This window comes from Solea solea, chromosome 11, assembly GCF_958295425.1.
Source record: "Solea solea chromosome 11, fSolSol10.1, whole genome shotgun sequence".
Classification (NCBI taxonomy): Eukaryota; Metazoa; Chordata; class Actinopteri; order Pleuronectiformes; family Soleidae; genus Solea; species Solea solea.
Window position 1 is genome coordinate 19,077,254 of NC_081144.1, and position 19,866 is coordinate 19,097,119.

The 19,866-nt window shown below is 40.1% G+C and overlaps 1 protein-coding gene across 5 annotated transcripts in view; it reads right to left on the minus strand.

Annotated features, from left to right (window-relative positions):
* mib2 (MIB E3 ubiquitin protein ligase 2) overlaps positions 1 to 19,866 on the minus strand; it is a 38,341-nt gene that overhangs the window by 17,828 nt on the left and 647 nt on the right. The window contains exons 2-9 of one of the 5 annotated variants that reach the window (XM_058642372.1): positions 19,284 to 19,368; positions 10,636 to 11,031; positions 9,323 to 9,494; positions 3,195 to 3,301; positions 1,781 to 1,975; positions 1,489 to 1,631; positions 325 to 432; positions 91 to 195 (exon numbers count right to left, since the gene is read on the minus strand). In XM_058642372.1, the coding sequence (XP_058498355.1) occupies positions 91 to 195; positions 325 to 432; positions 1,489 to 1,631; positions 1,781 to 1,975; positions 3,195 to 3,301; positions 9,323 to 9,494; positions 10,636 to 11,031; positions 19,284 to 19,314 (1,257 nt within the window). In that variant the 5' untranslated portion in view covers positions 19,315 to 19,368. Of the gene's footprint in view, positions 1 to 90; positions 196 to 324; positions 433 to 1,488; positions 1,632 to 1,780; positions 1,976 to 3,194; positions 3,302 to 9,322; positions 9,495 to 10,635; positions 11,032 to 15,746; positions 15,831 to 17,061; positions 17,182 to 19,283; positions 19,369 to 19,866 lie in introns of those variants that run through there. The other 4 variants (XM_058642377.1, XM_058642373.1, XM_058642375.1 and 1 more) reach the window with 4 other exon arrangements.

Consider the following 19,866-nt stretch of genomic DNA (forward strand, 5'->3'; position numbering starts at 1 on the left):
AGTCCACACCTTTGCCAGAATGTGACATAAAGTGAGCATTCAAGCTCTAATACAAAGAAGAGCTAGTATTATCAGGCTTAATGAGCATACAGGAGCCATGCTGTCTGTCCACTCTCCATGGCCAGCCTGCAGTCTCTTCACACTGTCCATATCCTCCAACACTCGTACGAGTTCACCAACTCCAAAAGTGTTCACCTAGGGGAAGGTTGGATGGACACAGTATGAACAAAGTTGGAGAGCAACTACACTTAACTTAAGATACACTAATAAACCAATGACAGTTTATCGCTGCCATTTAACAGAAACTCATCTATAACTCAGTACCTTAGTAAGAGCCCCAGGATGGAAGGTCCAGCGGATGTTGTTGCTGTACTGGACTCTGACATCTCCTCGGTCAGTGATTCTATGAACTGTCCCGATCCGACAAATGTACTGCAAACACAAATAGACCGTTTCACCCTGGGTGTCCATCTGCAAGTCTGCAAAGTGACCCATTTAGCAGCTGTGGTGTGAGAATTGGTTGTTCTGTTTCTTTTCACCTTGTTGCACATTAATGTCCATCTAATATACACTATATGGACAAAAGTATTTGGACGCCTGACCATTACGCCAACAGGGACTGTAATGATGTAATACATACACAGTACTTTAATAGGCCTAGAGCCCACAGCCTGATTGAAACGCCTGAATTCAATACTTAACAGGTGTGGCCAAAAACCTTTTAAGGTAAATATCCTATATGCCAGGGTTAATAGATGAGTTAGTTTCAACTGTTACAAAAAATACGAACAAAGTGTGCAATTAGATCACTGAGTCACTTCATGAGGTATTGAGACCCCTTCATTTTCAGCAGACCGTGTTAGTCTTGTGAACACCAGTCACTCCTCATCACCCACATGACAACTACCATTGCTGTGGTGAAGCATGGTGGTGGCAGCATCATGCTATGGGATGGACCTCTCAGCAGCAGGGAGAGGAAGAGGAGAAGACTGGTTAAAGTTTAGATAAGGCTGAATGCAGCCAAATCCAGAGAGGTCCTGCCCCACACTGCATGAGACAGGAGCCTAGGTGAAACTGATTCAGTTTAGCAATGACTGAACACAATGAAGAGAGAGTTTAGGATGACAGTTCATAAATGCCTTCCATCAAATCTTATGGAGCTTGAGAGGATCATACAGGAAGACTCAACTCCATATGTTAGCCTACTAGTATTTCATTTATGTTCTGAATACTTGTGTAATAATACTTGAATAATTTAGAGGTTTTCAAATTCTTAACACACTTTGCTCATTACCCCAAACCCAAGTTTGAACTATTTAACGTAAAATCCCAAGTCTTATGATTTCTTCACTGTGCCTTAACCTACAACCCCAGTTAATGTCATCCAAATCCATGTTTTACTTTTTTGTGAGGGGTCTAAATACTTCTGCATTTTAGAAAATCTCAACAAGGAGTTTTCTATAGACTAAAGAATAAAAGTTTAAGTACATCTGCCATTTTGGGATTCCATCCTCCGTGGCCCTCCTGCATCTGTCGCAGGATCTCCTCCTCCAGAAGACATTTGACCTTGTCGCCCTGCACGAAGGAGTGGCCGTCAGCACTTTCCTGCCGCTGCAGCTCTGCATGCTCTCCTGGATGGACAGGCATCAACAATTAAGACACTAGGTTAAACTCAGTTTCACTATTATCTGATAGCATTCTTATGCACATTGCAGTCTTAAATGTTATGCACAATTACCTCCAAACATTGCAATAATAAAAAAACAGGACTCTTTCTTACCAAGCTTTGGTAGGTGATCTTTGTAATAGAAGCCTCCTTGGCCGTCAGACACATATTTCAGGTCTACCTTCCCCTTGTGGCCCATACGATAGACATTGGTGGTGCCATTAGACCATGTGACACTAGCCACACTGCGACCAGACTCTGTGTCCCAGCCGCGAATATCCACTACCTTCCCAACCTTACCCTCCCCACCTATACACACACGAACGCACACAAGCACATTAAAATATGCAAGAAATAATAACACAACAGTTTTAAGAAAAAAAAGTGGCGACAACCACAACGTTTAAACATCTGGTAAGAAGAGGGGAAGATACAGACTGTAGCATATAAGACAATTGAGATGTAACAGAGACAAAGAAACTTTCTCTGGAGACATAGAGATACCAAGTGTCATTTTCTAAAAATAAGCTTGGTATGAATGTTTTGTACATACATCAAACATCTAACAAAGCAGTTTCTCTCACAAAAACATCAAAAGTGCAAAAGAAAAGTCAACATTAAAACTATTTAATATTTCCAAGTTATGTCCATGTTTCATGTCCTTGTCGTGTCACACAGTGGTTTTAGATCCGTACATCAGGTTGATGAGAAGATGCCTGAAATGATTTATGTCCTCAAGCTGCCTCAGTAAGCACACCAAATAATCCAGTGACCCATAAGACTACATGGTGGGCTTGGGGTGTGTGAGCATGCTCCGAACATCCCTTATGCACTTATTGTGTACACCATCTAAGCCTGATGAGTGACTTAACCAAACCCCGGGGTGTTAATTTCAAAGACACCAAAAGGACATTTTGACTCATTCGCTCTACCATTCTGCTATTCTCAGAGATAACAATGACCCCAGACCAGGAAACATAAAGAACTATTAACATTCCCTCTTACCCCAAAGGGAAAATTCAAGGGTTTTAATTTAGTCCACTGATGCGGACGATTGTTTTCATTTACTATTTAAATTATTAAGAGCACCCAGTCTGTACCATTTGTATTTGACAGACAGAAACATCATAGACACAAAACACTGTGGACGAACACAATTCAATCTCTCCTTCCTTATTACTTACACCAAAGACTTTGTTTTAATGAGCGTGGTTACTCAGTTTTGCCACTAAACAAGGCTGGACAAATAAAAACAAGACAGGCACATCTGTGGAGCAGACTCAAATGACTCACTGGCAATGTAAGTGCACACAGACACATGCTAATTGGACATTTCATGGGTTAATGAGATGTGAGGTTAGAGTGTTGTTATGGGTTGTGGATAGAGGAACACTTTGAAGAGGAATAGCTCCATACTCAGGCGGACAGGAGACCTGTTGAGTTGACCGTGCCAGGTTAGTGATATAAACAGTCTCCTAGACACACACGCGCACACACACACACACACACACACACACACACCACTCACCGTCTTGGTTGCCCCAGTCCCAGTCAGGTCCACGAACCACTTTAACCCCCTGGAAGATTCCTTTGAGGATGATCCGTGGGAGGTTCTGCCTCGGTGCCAAGCTTACTCTGTGATAGGAGCATGAAGACACAGCTGAACAAAACACTCTGCACACCATGAGACAGAGTTAAGACAATTAAGTCTTTAATAGAACACAATGCATAAGTACAGATAACATGACCATAATAAACATTGTATGTATTCACTATAAACACAGTAATAAGTCTGACACAAACCAAGCCAAATAAATCATACAATTTTTATATAAAGAGTATTGATAATTTCATTTGGTAAATCATAATTAGTTACTTAAGTTAAGGAAAAAACCCAGAAACAGAAAGACAGAGAAAAATTCAACAGATAAAAACAGTGTAACCTCCCGGATTCCTGAAAAACATAAACCACTAAAGCTGTTTTCAGACATGAACTCTATTGGAGGTAGTCAGGTGTTTTGGATCCAGACAGTTCATATTTTCCTTCACACTTCAGTATGTGAAGCAGCTTTAGAGTCATTTAGAAGAGCTGCATATACTTTACACAAGCCAAGTTTTTCTTCACATTCAACATTTCAAAAAAATATTTGAAGAATTGCTTCCATAAGGCTTCTTAGCACAATGCTTGAGTTGGTGCACCATACTACATATGCCGAAAGATCATGACACCTGATGCTGGTCTCTTTATCTCCGTTGTTAAAAATACAGCCTCTAACAACCACATGCTGAATATTGTAATCATAACCTAATTGACACACTCTGACTTCTGATTAGTTTGCTAGATGTTGTCTAGTGTGTGGTTAAGTTGTCAAGAGATGAACTTAAAAACACATTAAGAAAATATTCTATAAATAAATAAATGCTAGTTTCATCACCTGCTTTTCTAACACTCAACAGTCTCAACTCAAATCATACATTTATAAAATATTTTATGAAAATGTGTCATACCTTATGGTAAAGATTTGATCAGATCTTGATGCAAATGAGCTTCCTATTCCCATACTTTTTGTTAAAATCAAACTCCAGTGTGCATTTCACACAGAACACTTTTTTAGATAAATTCAAAACCATTTAAAATCCATTGGGATCAAAAGAGCCTTGCGAGAGCTGTAGTCCTCAAGGAGCTTCTTAGAGGCTTTGCTGGCTTTGCTGTCTCCACGTCTCTCAAAACACGGAGATTTTGCTTTAAGTTACCATTGGCTAGCTTCATCTCTCGTCACTGGCCAGATTTTTCAGGTTCCTTTATGCAACAGGAGTACATCCGATACCAGAGCCAACACACTGTAAATCTCAGTGTAGGACTGAGGTCTTTTCTGAGAAGATTTCAGAGCTTTGAGCCTAATCCCTGAAGAGCAGAGCTATCAGAAAGCAGGCCACCTCAGGGCAAAGTAAAAGCCACATATGTAATGTAATCCTTACACACATATGTGTGAAAATAAATTGTGTCTAGGTGTATGTAACTAAGAGGGTGAAAATTCTGTACATGTAGGTATCACATGTTAGGTAGATATCAATACCTGTCTGCAAGTCTCCAAGTCAAACAGAACACACACGCGTGTATATATAGCTATACATATATATGAAGTAAAGGACGTAAACAGAAGTAGAGGACGTAAACAGAAAAATATCCCTATTTCACATTAAAGAAACAAAACCCCAGTGTTTGAGTTGCTGATGTTTTGCACTGAAGCTACTCTGATAAACACAACAGCCCTTTCAAAGGATCAAGATTCCAAATCCTTCTTGACCAAATGTCACCTCTGCTCCCAGACAGGATCAGCACAAGAGGCCAACACCTCCTGGCCAAGTCAACAGTCAGCCAAGGGTTAGCCTGACTTTTAGAAACAAAGGCAGTGAGATAGAGGCCAACTGTTTCTTTATAAGAATCTAAAGCACCAACAACCATTGGTGGGTGGGTGGGTGGCTTGATATGAGGCCCCAAGGCCTCTTTTGCATGTGGCTTCCAAAGTCCCTCATAAACACCACTGACTGGACCAGACATCGAGTCCCTGGACAGAAACATACATCAACTTTGACTCATCCTCTGTAAAACCTTTGCACATATTGCAAACTTAGCACACATCTTACATGTCAAGTCCCAAAAACCCTTTTCAAATTTATGAAGACAGCAGTTTGGTGGACTCATCAAAGCGGTAGTGGGGACAGGTTTGAAGTGGCTTGAACAGTTACTATGGAAAGGGGCATCGACAAGGTCAGGTGGGCGAGTGAAGCTTGATATACAAAGGAAGGATTAGGCCTGGCGTTGACCTAATAGGTTCCTGAGCTAGTGAGTGCATGTGTGTTGTTAGTGAGATGAAGAGCCGATTAACCAACTGCATACCAACCATCTCCTCGTAAAAACATATGGTACACACATATGCCACCCTGAGCACTGTCAGCACACATGTGCTACGAGACTGTGAGCCTTCCATATCACTAAACATCATAAACACGGTCACATCCTGACTGCGTAAGAAACAAAAAGTCACACAACACAAAGCTTAGTGATTGGTGAACAGCACATAAACATAGAACCTTGATTTACTGTCTGTTTGACATATCTAATACCTGCATTCTAGAAAATAAATACTTATCTGCACATCCAACAATGTTATTATCAAGGCTGAGAGGTTTGTACGTTAATCCAATTAAATCTGTTGTAATTACAACACAAGGTAAATCTACGTCATATTTCACACCATGTCTGTGATGACACTGCTTTAGCATCAGCTTTCTGCAGCAGTTTATTTTGATGACAACTTCTCAATGCTCAGTCCCTCAGGACACTAATAAAGTTTCTGCCTACAGAATGGCTATAAACTACAAATAGAGTGGAATGCCTGAGTTGCCATTAAACCCTCACACATGTGTAGTCCACATAAAAGGAGTCACTTTTAACTATGCAAAGCCCAAACCATTCTCTTCACATAAATCACTGCTGGCAAAACAAGAACTCCCACTCATTATGGAACCAGGCTTAATTTGCCTTTCCAGGCAAATATCAGTGTGTCTCATGACTGCCAGATAATAAATCAGCTTTAGAAATTCTGCCACTGAAATATGGGTCAGACTGGTCTGGAAATAAAGATGTGCTCTGTGTTTGATACCACACACTGTACAGTGCTCCTCCCTTTCATTCATCTGATGAGAAAGGAAATTACTTTCATGTGATGCGATCCCAGGGCCAGGCAACAATCAAAACAATTTCTGAATGTATTTGATAAAATGATGAAGAGAGAACAGAATATAATTCATTATATGGCTAGAAAACCATTTGTAGGATTGATGTATCTTTGTTGTGCTGGTAAATCTGTAAGACTTAGCACTAATGAGATTTGACTGCATTATTGGATGCAGACACATAGCTATAAAATCAGGTAATATAATTAAACAAGCCATTTAAAAAAAAAAAAACATCAAACCTATTTGCACCGAGAATTTAATTTTATCCCCAACTTGCAGTTTCAAGAAAGCTTCACCCTGTGGGTTTAATTTCACACTGCACTGTGAAACACAGTTTATTTTGTGTAATAGATGATACACATGTGTTTTATAAAAGCTGGAGTTTACTTCCAGCAGGAGTATGATTGCAAACAGGTAGTGGAGCAGAGAAATAAAGGTATAATAGTAATATTGAGAGGAGTAGAATAAGCAATGCTGTAGCCAAGTGGTTGAAAATCCCAATGTCAATGAGTTTATGTCACTGCAAAATATAGAACTTGTACATTTACAGCGTGGTCAGAGATGAACACCAAAACAACATCCTACACACTCTGTCCAAAAGGTCACACAATGACACACAGTAGTCACATCATGGCTGCCAAATGACTTCAGCTGAATCACTGTCTTTTGTGCGACTTACAGCCATCAGTATACTATTCATGTTACAGACTCCATGGAAACCGTCTCAGTCAGAGTCATAGTGAAGAGAGGTCAGTGACGTCAATTCATTCACAAGTTCTTCAGAGAATGATGAATGATGCTCATTTTTTTATATCTTTCAGATTATACTGATACTCAGTCTTGATTATTTTATAAATTAATTGTGTGCTAACCACAAAACATAACATCGTCTTACACAACTGCAATTTCACTCATAATTTGCTTTCCTATGGGGTACTTAAAATTAAAAAGATGAAAATATGAAGACACTCTTACACATTTAAAGTGTAGTACTGATATTCACATGCTTCAGTCCAAAGTAAGAAATTCTAATTTCAGACATTCTAGATTAGCTTTTTCATCAGTTTCAATGAACTGATCCTTAAACGTTTATTTTATATAGTCTTAATAATCATTGTAAATATTAAAAACATAACACTTCTATAAAATGACGATTGTCAGTGAAACTGAGACAGTATTTGTGCAGTGTCGACAGATGGAAAGCAATGACCTATTTGAGGGGTCACATAAATGTGTTTGCTCTGCCAATAAAACATCACCGTCATGAAGGTCAATGCTGAGCCAAACAACATTTGGGCCTCAATGATCAATCAATACTCAGGATGAGAATGAAATGAAATTCCTGTCAGAGTGCTAAATGATCACTCTGCTATTTAGTCTCAGTCCAGGATTGAGAAAAAAGTCCAAATTCGCTGCTCCATTTCCACATGGTATGCAATCAAATGTGGACATGGCCCGAGTCCAAAGCGAGACATTTTTCTGTTTATGGAAAATGTGATCACAGAACGTGATAGCAGGAGGTGAAGACAGAAACAACACAGAGATGGCAAAGATACAAGGTTCAAGTCATGGCCAGAGATTTGGAGCTATGCATGTGATAACTGATTTGTTGCACTGTTGCTGCATGAAGTGATATATTTTAAAAACGCGCTAAAACTGTGAATTTATTGTTCTCTCTGTGACAGTAGTGTGATTATTTCAATGAATATGAACTTTTGCTTCATACCCTTCAATTCAAACGGGCTTTTTAAGTCGGTAGAGAAAAAAAAAACACCACAACAAAACAACAGTTTTACTTGAAGGATTCACTGTAAAGAAAGTGCAGGAAAATTAGCTGGACCCAAAAAACTATCGACGAAATCTGGGTCATACATATCATCTCGTTAAAATGAGAACAGGCCATCCAGCTGACATTCAAACAGAGCCTGAAGCATTTTGGTGCTTTACTGTGAACTGATGCAGAAGAGTGAATTCTGAGGAGAAGAACTCATTCCAGTAAATCTGCATATGAAGGACACTTGGAATCAGCTCACTAAACATTTACCCACAGCAACCCAAGCATGGTTTTAACCAAGCTAACTAAAACAACATCACTCTTTACACCTGCTCAGTGTAATGAAAAGTAATTTTAGAGAGCTGCATGTGAAATAAATGAAAGAAATATGTTGCTGGTTGCCACTTTTCCACTACATGGGTCCAGCACAACTTGTCTCGGCACGGTATGGTTATTTTGCTTTTCCATTAGTGATAGTACCTGGTACTTTTTTTTAGTACCTGCTCAGACGAGGTTCCAAGCGAGCTGAGTTGATGTCGTCTGCATTTAGATCAGTGAGTTAAGAGTCACTTGTACAGTATCAAACATCATCTCATTTACTAAAGCTATGAATGGCGTTGACTCTCATGTATCTGTCTGCTAGAATGGACTGTAACTGATACAGTGAATCTGTAACAGATAACACATTGGCTTCTGGTTTGAAGCTGTATAAAAAAACGAAAACAATGCTGAAGTAAAGATATCTCAATCAAATCACTGTTTGTTCAACAATGATCGATGTTCACACTGTATGCTAATGTAGGGGTAGGAAGCTGTAGGTAGTCCATTAACTTAAAACCATGGCCTATCAAAAATTCAAATAGAAATACTGTTTGTGACTAATTAAGTGAGAAGAGATTGAAAACAGAACAGCAAGTTGATGGTTTACCAACAGAGGTGAAGCCGACAATGTGAAAGTCACATCCAAAACTAAGGAAGCTTAAATTGAGGCAATAACAAAAGAACACCTCCAATGAGACCAACTGAATGTGAACAAACCAAGCTACTAGAGCAGAGCTGTTGTAAACGATGATGCTCAAATGAATAATTTAAACAAGGATCAATTGTGGCAGAGAAGCTAGGGTGCAGTTTGTACTCACGGCTGGGAGTGCGCCGTCTCGTATCGCTCAAATGCGTGGCCCAGGTCATGCTTGTTGTTCATGTAGCACTGGGTGCACAGGTCGTAGTCGAAGCACACCTTGCACTTCCAACGCATTCCCATGATGCCATGCTTCTTGCAGCTGTCACAGATGATGTTAGAGTGCCGTACACCTAGAAGGGAAGGAAAGGAAAGGTGGTTGAATACAAGTGAGTGGGTTCATACTTTTATTAAGCCTACGGTTCCCATTTTTATTCTTTTTATTAAATTTCTCTTTTGAAGAAACAAATCACGTCCTATACAACTGTGTCTCTCCTTTATGCAAATAACTTAACTAAGTACGATACAGCATATCTCGTCTATGTTGACATGTGATGTCCCATGAGAATTGGAAGTAATGAGGCACAAACAGCATAAAAAAATACTCCCATGCCCTCATTTCCTAATTTTTTCTCCACTTCTTTTGCTCCATTAATTCAAGAATCAGCTACTGAGGCAGAAAAATGTGACTAAAATGCTAAAACCCTGTATTAATGCCCGTGTCATTCAAGTCCAAAAAAACAGCCAGATGGCTGACAATGAGAAATGGGGATTGCTTATTTAAATTGGGAATTGTGAAGTCTGCAGAACCACAATAACAAAACAGTCACATAGTTGTGACCATCTCAGCTGACAGACAAGCTCAGCATACAATGCATCCGGTGCCTGTGAAAACTTTAAAAAAATCTTTTTTGATGACGCTCCAGTATGACTTGAATAACAACTATTTTATAGATTTATTCAAGTCTGGCTTTAAATTGTGCACTTACAAAGACAAGTATTCTAATACATAATATAGTTCTACATCAAGACCTGATAAAAACATTACACCATCTCAAAACTGTACAGGTGTCAACAGCAAACTAAATTTATAACTGTATCATAAAAACAAAATAGGGAGGAAGAAACCTAAAGAATAGACAGCATTGGAGTGCCTGAGAATCTGTAAGCAAACACATCTGTGTTTGATGGAAAATTCAACAAGGTTCTTCATTAAGTCCTTTTAAAAGACAAGGCTGTTTGTGGAAAATTGTCATCATACTGTTTATTCCAGGCTGGCAGGAGGTTTCATGAAGTTCTTCAAACATTCTTCAGTTTGACAATTCATGAGACTGCTAGTTGCCAGCAGGTCATAGCATTGCTGGCAACACTTATTTATGTTGTAAATATAGTGAATATATCACATGTTAGCTTTTAACTGCTGACAAAAAGCTATAAATGGAAAACGGCCAGACAACACACAGTGTATGTACAACTGATGTCTGGAGTTCTTACCGATTTGAGCATTATCGTAAAGCAGCAGGTCGAAGGCACCCTGGTAACCAGTGCGGTAGTTGGTCCGTGTGCCACTGTCCCACTGTACCACCACTGTCTTGTCTGGTGTGGTTGTGCTTCCCTGCCTACCGATCTCCACTACAGTGCCCATGTGGCCTTCGCCGTCATCCTGGTTTCCCCATTTCCAGTCCAGGCCACGCACCACGCGCATGCCAACCTCCATGCTGCCTCTGCTGGGGCCTGGCCTGAGGGCTGAGCACGACGGACGGGGCCTGGCAGCGCTGTCACTTCTGCTGCTGCGCCTCTGGGACTTCTGAGAGGTGGGGCCAACTCTCGCTGATGGTATTGCAGGTAGAGAGGGCACCAGGGGGGTTTCCAGGAACAGATCAGGGGAAACTAGAGAAAGAAGAAGAAAATTCAATGAAAATGTAGAAAAAGACGGCAGCAAAGAAAAGGGATATTGGAATACAAGTTTAAAGTTAGCAAAGTTAAAATGTGCTAAAAAAAATGGATTTACATGTTTTAACTTTAACACTCAGTTTCCTAGTGTCAGGACAACCTTATCGCAAGATAAATAAAAAAAATAAAAAATCTGTGTCCAGATCATTAAAGTCTAATCATTTCTTTCCTGGTCAATAAACTAATCTCCAAAAACAAAATAGATCCTTTACTTTTTGAGTTATGCTACTTATACTCAGACAGATGGAGGTAACTGAACTGGTCCTTACTAACTTGTCCAGCCTTCATGCCACAGCCTTAAAGTAGCTTCAGTGGGACCATGCCACTGCCTTTAATCACAGTAGTCAAACAACATGTGTGTCGTCTGTCAGTGGCTGTTGAGGGACTCATGAAGCAACATGCCATATGTCTCAGTTTTCTGAGCAGGGTTGCTGCTGAATATTTCGCTGGAGACCTTGGTACGTGTCATGGCACATTTCTGGAGAGAGCAGCTGGACTCAACTGCTATGCCCTAGCAAGCTTATCAAGCCCTGACCTGACAAATATACATGCACATCACATCCATAACAGGGCAGCCTAATGGCTGCATTCAATGCCATTACCACCCTAACAGGAGGTATTTTAAAACATAACCCTTCACTTGTGAGACAATCTGAAAAGGTAAAAAAAATACTCAGCAATGAGAACATGTCAGGTAACAATGTGTCTGAACCGTCTTTAAAGGGTCACACAAACGACCACATTCCCTAGCAGATGGTGGTGGTAATCCATCATGTCCCTGTTTACAAGAACCACAGATCTAAATTAGAAGGACAAAGGAGAATGGAGGCTTTTCTGTGGAAAAAGAAATTCCAGTAAATGATCTATAAATGTTCATGTCGAAAGGAAACATTCCACATTATTCAACGTGGTTTTGAAATATATCCACATTTGCATAGAAAATATCCTTAGGAAATGCAAATGAACCTCACTTCATCAGGTTGTTTTCACCCAGTACTCTTTAATACAGTTCAGTCAAATATACTTACTAAATTGTGCCATAATACAGTGGACAAATGTATTTAATGTGGCAAGATTGCATTTGCATGCTTATTTAGTGTGTAGGTATTAAAGGCATATGCTAATAGAATACAGGGGATCAAAGGAAGGAAGAATAGGATTGTACTCCATTTTCTGCCCAAAATAACAGCCTGAAAAGGACTTCAACTGTGACGTAGGGCTTTGAAGTGTGTTGAAGACTCATTTTTATTAGTAGTAGTAGAAGAAATGAAAAATAATTTCATTGAACATTCCAACATGCAAACAGAGACGCTGTGACAGGCACATAGATCCCAGCATGCTGGGTGTGGATGGAAGCAGGAAATGCCAAGTTGATCTCAACCAAAAGAAAAAAGGCAAGAATATTGTGTCCAATTAGTATTTGCCATCGAGCCAGCTCAGAAACTTGGGGGGGCTGCAACCCAAAACACTTCACCTATCATCTACATTCAAATTCAGGCTGAACACACACACAACTGACACGCAGACACAACATAGGGCATTCAGGGGTTAACTGTAGCCATACATCAAGCTTCTATCATACATCTACAAAGACACAATTTCTGACTGTCAGCTTCATCTTTTTGCCTCTGTACTAAAATTGCCAACATGCAAGTTTTATCAGCAACTTGTGCTCACAAACATAAAATACTGTTTATGTTTGTGTAGTGTTCTCTGCTACGTTCACTTAGGCATTTGCATATCATGTGTGTAACGCTTATCTCCAGCAACAATCAGGACAAATTCCAGAACTGTTTCTGTGGACCTGATGACTGATGAGTTTGTTCTGATTGTTTTATAGTTCAGCAACTGGGGTGGTTCAATACCACAACACCTTACATGATAAAGGCTGCTAACCCCTTTTGAACAACTGAGCTGCTCATAACATAGATGTGTGTTGATGCATTTTTAAAAACATAATGTTACAACTGTGTAACAAATGTTCTGCTCCCATACAGGAAGAACTGACTCGCCCAGATGACTTAGTTAAAATGCTTCTTTGAGGATAGAATTAGTCCACATAGCTGACGTGATTACTGCAGCATGGCAGTAGTGAAACATTCACAGATTACTAAGAGATAGTGATACTATCAGATGAGGATATTCCCATCAGTGACAATTGGTATAAATGCTATACTGAAATCAGCAGCAGCAATACATTTTTGATTCTGGAGATTTTAACATTTCAAAATATCCAATATTAACAAAATGTTACAAACATTTTGGCAGTGAATTTTACAATCTCATCAGCAGCCTTCCAGGTACCTGATTGGGAAAGGTCACCTTATTTGAACAATGCAGGCAAATATACAACACATGCAGCTGCGCATGAGCGTTTGTGTGTGTGTGTGTGTGTGTGTGTGTGTGTGTGTGTGTGTGTGTGTGTGTGGGCAGCCATGACCATGCCACCTGTGTTGCTGAAATGTCGTTGCCAATATGCGACTGAGGGCTAAGAGTGGCAGGATTACAGCTCCGTGCTTGTACTAACAGATGGGCTGGATTTTGTCATACACACAGCTGAGGGCCAGTCTGGGGGGGGGGGGGGGTATGTCAAACTCCTTTACACAAACAATCAAGCATATGGCCACAACACTAATCCACTCACACACCAAAACAATAAATGTGCACACTCACAAAATTGCTCTGGAATATATTCTGATCTCCTTGTCTTTTTACATCTTAACTTCTATATAATAAAATCAATATACAAACATCCCATTAGTATTATTCAACAATTCTTTATAGGCTATTGTAAGAATTGTAATATTTCTTGTACTGAATATGAGTGAAGAATCAAATAAAACTGCAAATCTGTAGTCTCAGCAAGTGGCTACTTAGGATTTAATCATCTTTCCAGTAGGGATGTACCACACACCTGTGCTGGGCTGTAAAGCACATACAGTATGTGCACAATTCCTCCACTATATGTGACCAGAGCAGCACAACTTGGAAACCAACATGTCTAATGTGATCACAATCTCTGACCAGTGAGACAGTGGATCTGCATTTTTATTTTTCAATAAAATTAGCGGGAACACCCAGGTGAAACCATTGCCTCAGGTTGTTCTGCCTTGTGACGTGTATTCTGTCACCCCTGCATCACCTGTGTGTGAAGTGTAATGTCACAGCTGTGCCAGAAACAATGAAAAAACAATATAAGAGAAAATGTTGTGACTGATGAAATAAATGTTCCTGTTGTCCAAAACTTAAAAAAACATTTTTGCTACAAACATTAGTGCGTATTGTAATGTTACACTAGAAATGGCAGCTCACTGGCAAAATGGAGCAAATGAAGAAGAAATGAGTGCATTCACCCAGGCTGATTTGACCTGGGCGTGAATGCCGATTAAACATATTTGCACTGACAAAAATCCCGTTTAATATTAGGATTTAACAGGGGTTTTTTATTACCAGTGGGAATGAGGTATAAGTGACTGCACTGACAAAGTAGGTCTAGGTTAAAAAACAAATTGATTTGCCAGTTCATTTGAAAGATCCAATATCAATTTATAAAATACTTAAACCAGTCTTTTAACATATATATACTTTTCTGTATCATCTGCATAAATATTGCAAACCAATGAAATATCTCTAAATTAATCAATATCAAATAGAACCAGGACCAATTGATTCGAGATACCAGCCACACTGGTTGGCTTGAAGTGATCACACAAAATGTTTAAGAATCAATGTAAAAATGGAACACATGAACCTGTAAGCCAGTGTTACATAAGACTCATGGAACATGACGAAGGAACAACGTGATTTCACTTTGGTGGGAGGACACATACATCGACTGTTCAACAGGCAGATCCATTTCAGCACTTTCATAATTGTCACCAAGCAGTTTCTAAATGGAAAATGAGTCAGTAGTATTATTATTACAAGCAGAACTAGTGCCAGCAAACATGTGCTACTGCCTGGGGCTTTCTAAGGCTGTGTGTCCTGTGACATGTGGTCTGACTGGCTTATATCCTCGCTCCAATATCTAATAAGAAATGACTGTGTCCCTGTATTTGGGGTTCTTTTGTGTGCTGTGTCCATGAGGCCTACAGTAAATGCTAAGTGTAATCTAAACACAGGCTCTATGACTTTAGCCTCACCAGCCTCCTATCAGCCTGCTGTAACTGGTTCATGTCAGACCCATCTGGTGACCAGAGGACTTTGGTGAAAATCAATATGGACTCTGAGTAAATAACACATTTACAATGATTTCCTCCGCTCGCCAAGCTAGCCTTTCTCAAATCCCAATCCAAATATAATTTTATAAGAAAATACAACTGTGAAAAGCAACCCTTGAGTGTGGAAAATAATTCATCATGATCACATTTAATCAAGCACTCCGCTATTAAAACAAACAGATTGTGAGCTACATTGCCATTTTCAAATCAAGTATTTTTTTCTCTTTTCCAACGCCGTCCTTAGAACACATGAAAGCCACAACATAATACTCAGAAATAAAACTTCTTGATAGCAGCAGAACTGCTCCTGACAACAAACGTTTATCCCTAAAACCTATAAAAAAAAATGTACTACAAAACATACACTAACTCTACATTTGACACCATGCAGAATTTATCAACCTATATATTATTGAGAATTATTGTACTCACTCTCCATGATCTTCAGCCTACTTTTGAACATGTTGGCTGCTATATGATTCCCAGTTTGTTGTGTCACCACCAGCCTTGGGCTGCTGTTATCCCAGGTCTACCCACAGGGACATCTGAAATCCTATGGAGCACTCATCCTGCTAAGAGGGGAATGAACCCTTTTTTGGCAGATTCTTAGTATTGGGATTGACTTGAACTTTGCTCTTTGATTTGGAACATGCAACTCTTTTCTGCTTTGCCTGGTTAATCTTTTTTTGTTATTCAAGGACAACAGGCGGAACTACATTATCTGAAAAACACTTCATACATGGAAGAAGGTTGGCTGAGTAAGGTAAAGAAATCACACACAAAAGAAATGTTGTGAGTCTACACAAGAGGACTGTGTTTTCGGTAAATACTTCACTTTGTATAAACATGAGGCATTGTTGTGTCACATAATCAGTTGTGAGGGGAGACAAAGATTATCAAGTGTTATCTTAGGTGTTTTTCTCCAGCTGAGCCTGATTCACACAACTTTAAGTGCAAACTGCAAACTGACCTCAAGTCAAACAGCATGTCAAATGTCAATAAAGAAGCATAATGTTGGTACTTGCACATTAGGTTCGCACTTCATTTGAGGCAAACATTAAAAGCTTTCATCCTTTAGGCTAAACCTGATAGAGTAATTCATTCAGGTCAGAGAGGTCTTGGGAAATGAAACTAAATACACTTTTATCAGCAACACAATTATCCTTCTTAAACGAATCCTACAAGTACACTATGTGATTAAGATCTATTTGATATTGATTCTCACTGCACTGTGGCCATACTATATGCTGTATGACTGTGCTGTAACTGCACTCTCTGCAATCAAAAATCAACCTACTGAAACCCCAAATCACTTGCAGTGGCAGATTACTGGCAGATCACAAGTAGGACAAGTATGACATTACAAGTTCAGCTGCCTTTAGTACAGATGGTAATAACATTTGGCATGGACACATAAAGGTTCATGCCTGATGTCTTTGCACATGGTCAACACGTTTCTGTGATAGTAAACAGTGAGATCAGCATACTGGTTCACTTCACATGTCAGAAGCAGCCATGTTTCATTAAAGGAATTAGAACATTGCATTGCTGATGAGTATTTTCAAAACGCCATCTTATTTTCAAATATTTCAAATATTAAAAAGCTATAATGAAGAATACATTTTCTGCCATCAACAGCATCAACATGTTTTTCATGGTCTTCCAGAAAAATGAAGTGAATACCCAAACGGACAAGACTGACATGAATGACTTGATAAATAAAGCATATCCTATTTATCTGGTTTACCTGTTGGTATAGTGATGTGCAGCAGGGTGAATAAAGACACCGACAAAAATAGAAAAAGAACGGAAGCGGCTCCTGTACCTCTTGCTACACAAATGCATCAGAAGATGAGAAAGAAATTCACTACCAGTGTGGCAACACCGGCTCCCAGTAAAACAACAAAAAACCCTCCTCGGGGCTCGAGCCGTGTTCTCATACACTGTCTTAACGAGCCGGCTGAGCAGGAGGAGGGGATGCAGGGGGCAGAGGAGGGGGAGGAGGGCGGTCAGGCCGGTATTCCTGAGATGTGATATACAGCTGCATGCAATGTCCTGCCGTACATGCGTATAGCGTAGCTGTAGAGGATCAAAGCTGGAGGAGGAAGAGGATAGAGCCCCGCTGCTGGAAGATGCAGCCAGCATTTAGTCCTTTGTGTGTTGTGTCAGCAAGGATTATCAGCGTGTAGGAGGAGGAGAGAGGAAAGGAGAGGAGAGGAGAGGAGAGGGAGGAGGATGGCCAGGAAGAGTGGCTGCTCAACGAGCTCTGCATTCAGGTCGACGTTCTCTTGCTCTCGCATTAAAAACAGGCCAATGGGCTTTGTTGTGCATAGGACACCTCTGATGCTATATTCCAGTACTAGGCGTGAAGCTGACCCTTTTTTGATGAGGCGGTGTATATGAAAACATGTGCATCAAGCGCTATGGAAGGATGTACAGCCGTCTCCTTCATTGCCCGCGGGGACAACATGCCTACTGCCACTGAGAAGACAAGCAGAGGACATAGGGGAGGGGGGAGGGGCACATGTGTGTCAGGGGGAGGATCTGGATGTAGTTGGGTGATTTTTGGGGGGTTTTTGGGGGGTGAGAAATCAACAAAAAAAAAGAGGTGGGGTTGGAGGAGAATATGATGAATGGGTAACTGATAGTTTTCACTTATTTTCTGTTGCAAACTGGTTTGTGCCACTGCTGCTGCTGGTGAGCTGGCAATACCAACCCAGAGTGTTTTCCAGGCTCACACACTATGGTAGAGGCAGAGTTTGCGTGCATGTATGCATGTGTTTCTTTTCCAGTATACCTTATGTTATGGGTGGGGACCTAAATCTGTTCACACAACAACATAAGCTATGTCCTGTTTACTGGCCATAATGTTCTAATCCCATTCAGTTCTGATACTTTGCAGATCACGATTGACAGCATCTTACTATGACGAGATCATGATTGCATTGAAACAATTTAGCATGCATCATCAACAACAACATAAAACCTAATATTTGAATACAATGAAGCATAGGATAGAATAGAAATGGAAGCTATCGCTGCAAATTGGTGGGTGTGATTTATAAGCTATAAGATTTATGATTTCTAAGATTTATCGAGGCTTTCTGCAGCAGTGCTGTTGCTAAATACACCAGACTTCTCTGTGAAGAAGTCTGGTGTATTGTGTAAAATGTAGTCTCCGCCAAACCTGATTAAAACTCAATGTCGGTTGCGGCTCTGGGTCTGGACAGGACAGAGTCTGGGTCCGGACCCGGACTGTGGCCTGCCTATATGTGACCTATATTATAATAAGTGATGTTATGATCACTTGCAACCTGGCCTTATCACACTACGTCAACACTCAGCACATGATGAAGCTGAGATATGTTTAAGTATAAGTTTAGATACAAACACTGGTTTGGTAAGCAGTAGTTACAGTTTACAATGCTTTTTCTAGCCTGGAACAACGCTCTTCATTGTGGGAGATATTAACAATATCTATAGCATTCTGTTGATGTTGGCACACATGCATTAATGTACAATTGCCACTGCCAGTGAATGAATAGTGAATGAAAAGACAAGGGTTTAGGAAGCGGCTGAGACACAGGCTTATAATGACGTTTATCACACCACTCTCCTATCTTGCAAATAAAGCTGCTACTGTCCATGTAATAGACTAGTTGGTCTAGATTATATAAAAAGAAGTTTTCATTCACACAGCTCCTCCTCTAAAAACATACACACAAAAACACTGTGTGAACATGGCAGTCATCAGACTGGGGTAACTATTGAAATATGGGAATGCTGTAGCTTGGGACTGAGAATTTACAGGAAGAGGGCTATTCAAAGTTTATTCAAAATACAAACAAAAACAGCCCCCATTAAACTAGTGCTATTAAAAAGATGATTCACAGCCACATGCCTCTTTTGCATTTGTATGATATATGAACCCATGTCCAAAAAATCCCACCGAATGTTTAAACATCTTACCTTGGGAATTTCCACATAATATTTCCCCCATTTCTCCTCGGATTAAATCAGCTGACCGGCTGTTCCTCAGAACCACAAGTCATTTCTGTGATGTAAGCCAGAAAGCATTTGAAGCCTGATTACAGTGATGTTAGACATGCCCAAATGGGACAACAGGACAAGACAACAAGAAACAGCAAATGACTGAAACTTTGCTCCCCAAGTAAGAGTGGCTGAGAGTAACCCTGACTGTGTCCACCCACAGCTGGGCTCTGCTTCACCACTACCACAACCACAGAGCTGCGGGGATGACAGGTGTGAAGGGTTGAATGTCGTCAACATCATCAACATGATCTGAACACATGTCAGGTCAAAGGTGAGCTCAGGAAAAAAAACTGTGGACAAATGTTGCTCCAGTCATTCAGTCTATTATTTTCTTGATTAACCTAAATGTAGAAAATACTGTCATAGGGGAGCAAAACATCCCATGATCGGCATCATCACTGATTAAACGATTCATTGTTGAAGCCCTAATCATTACATCAATTAACAACTAATGAATGTCAATGGTTGCAATATGCAACCTCACGTCTAGATGCCACTA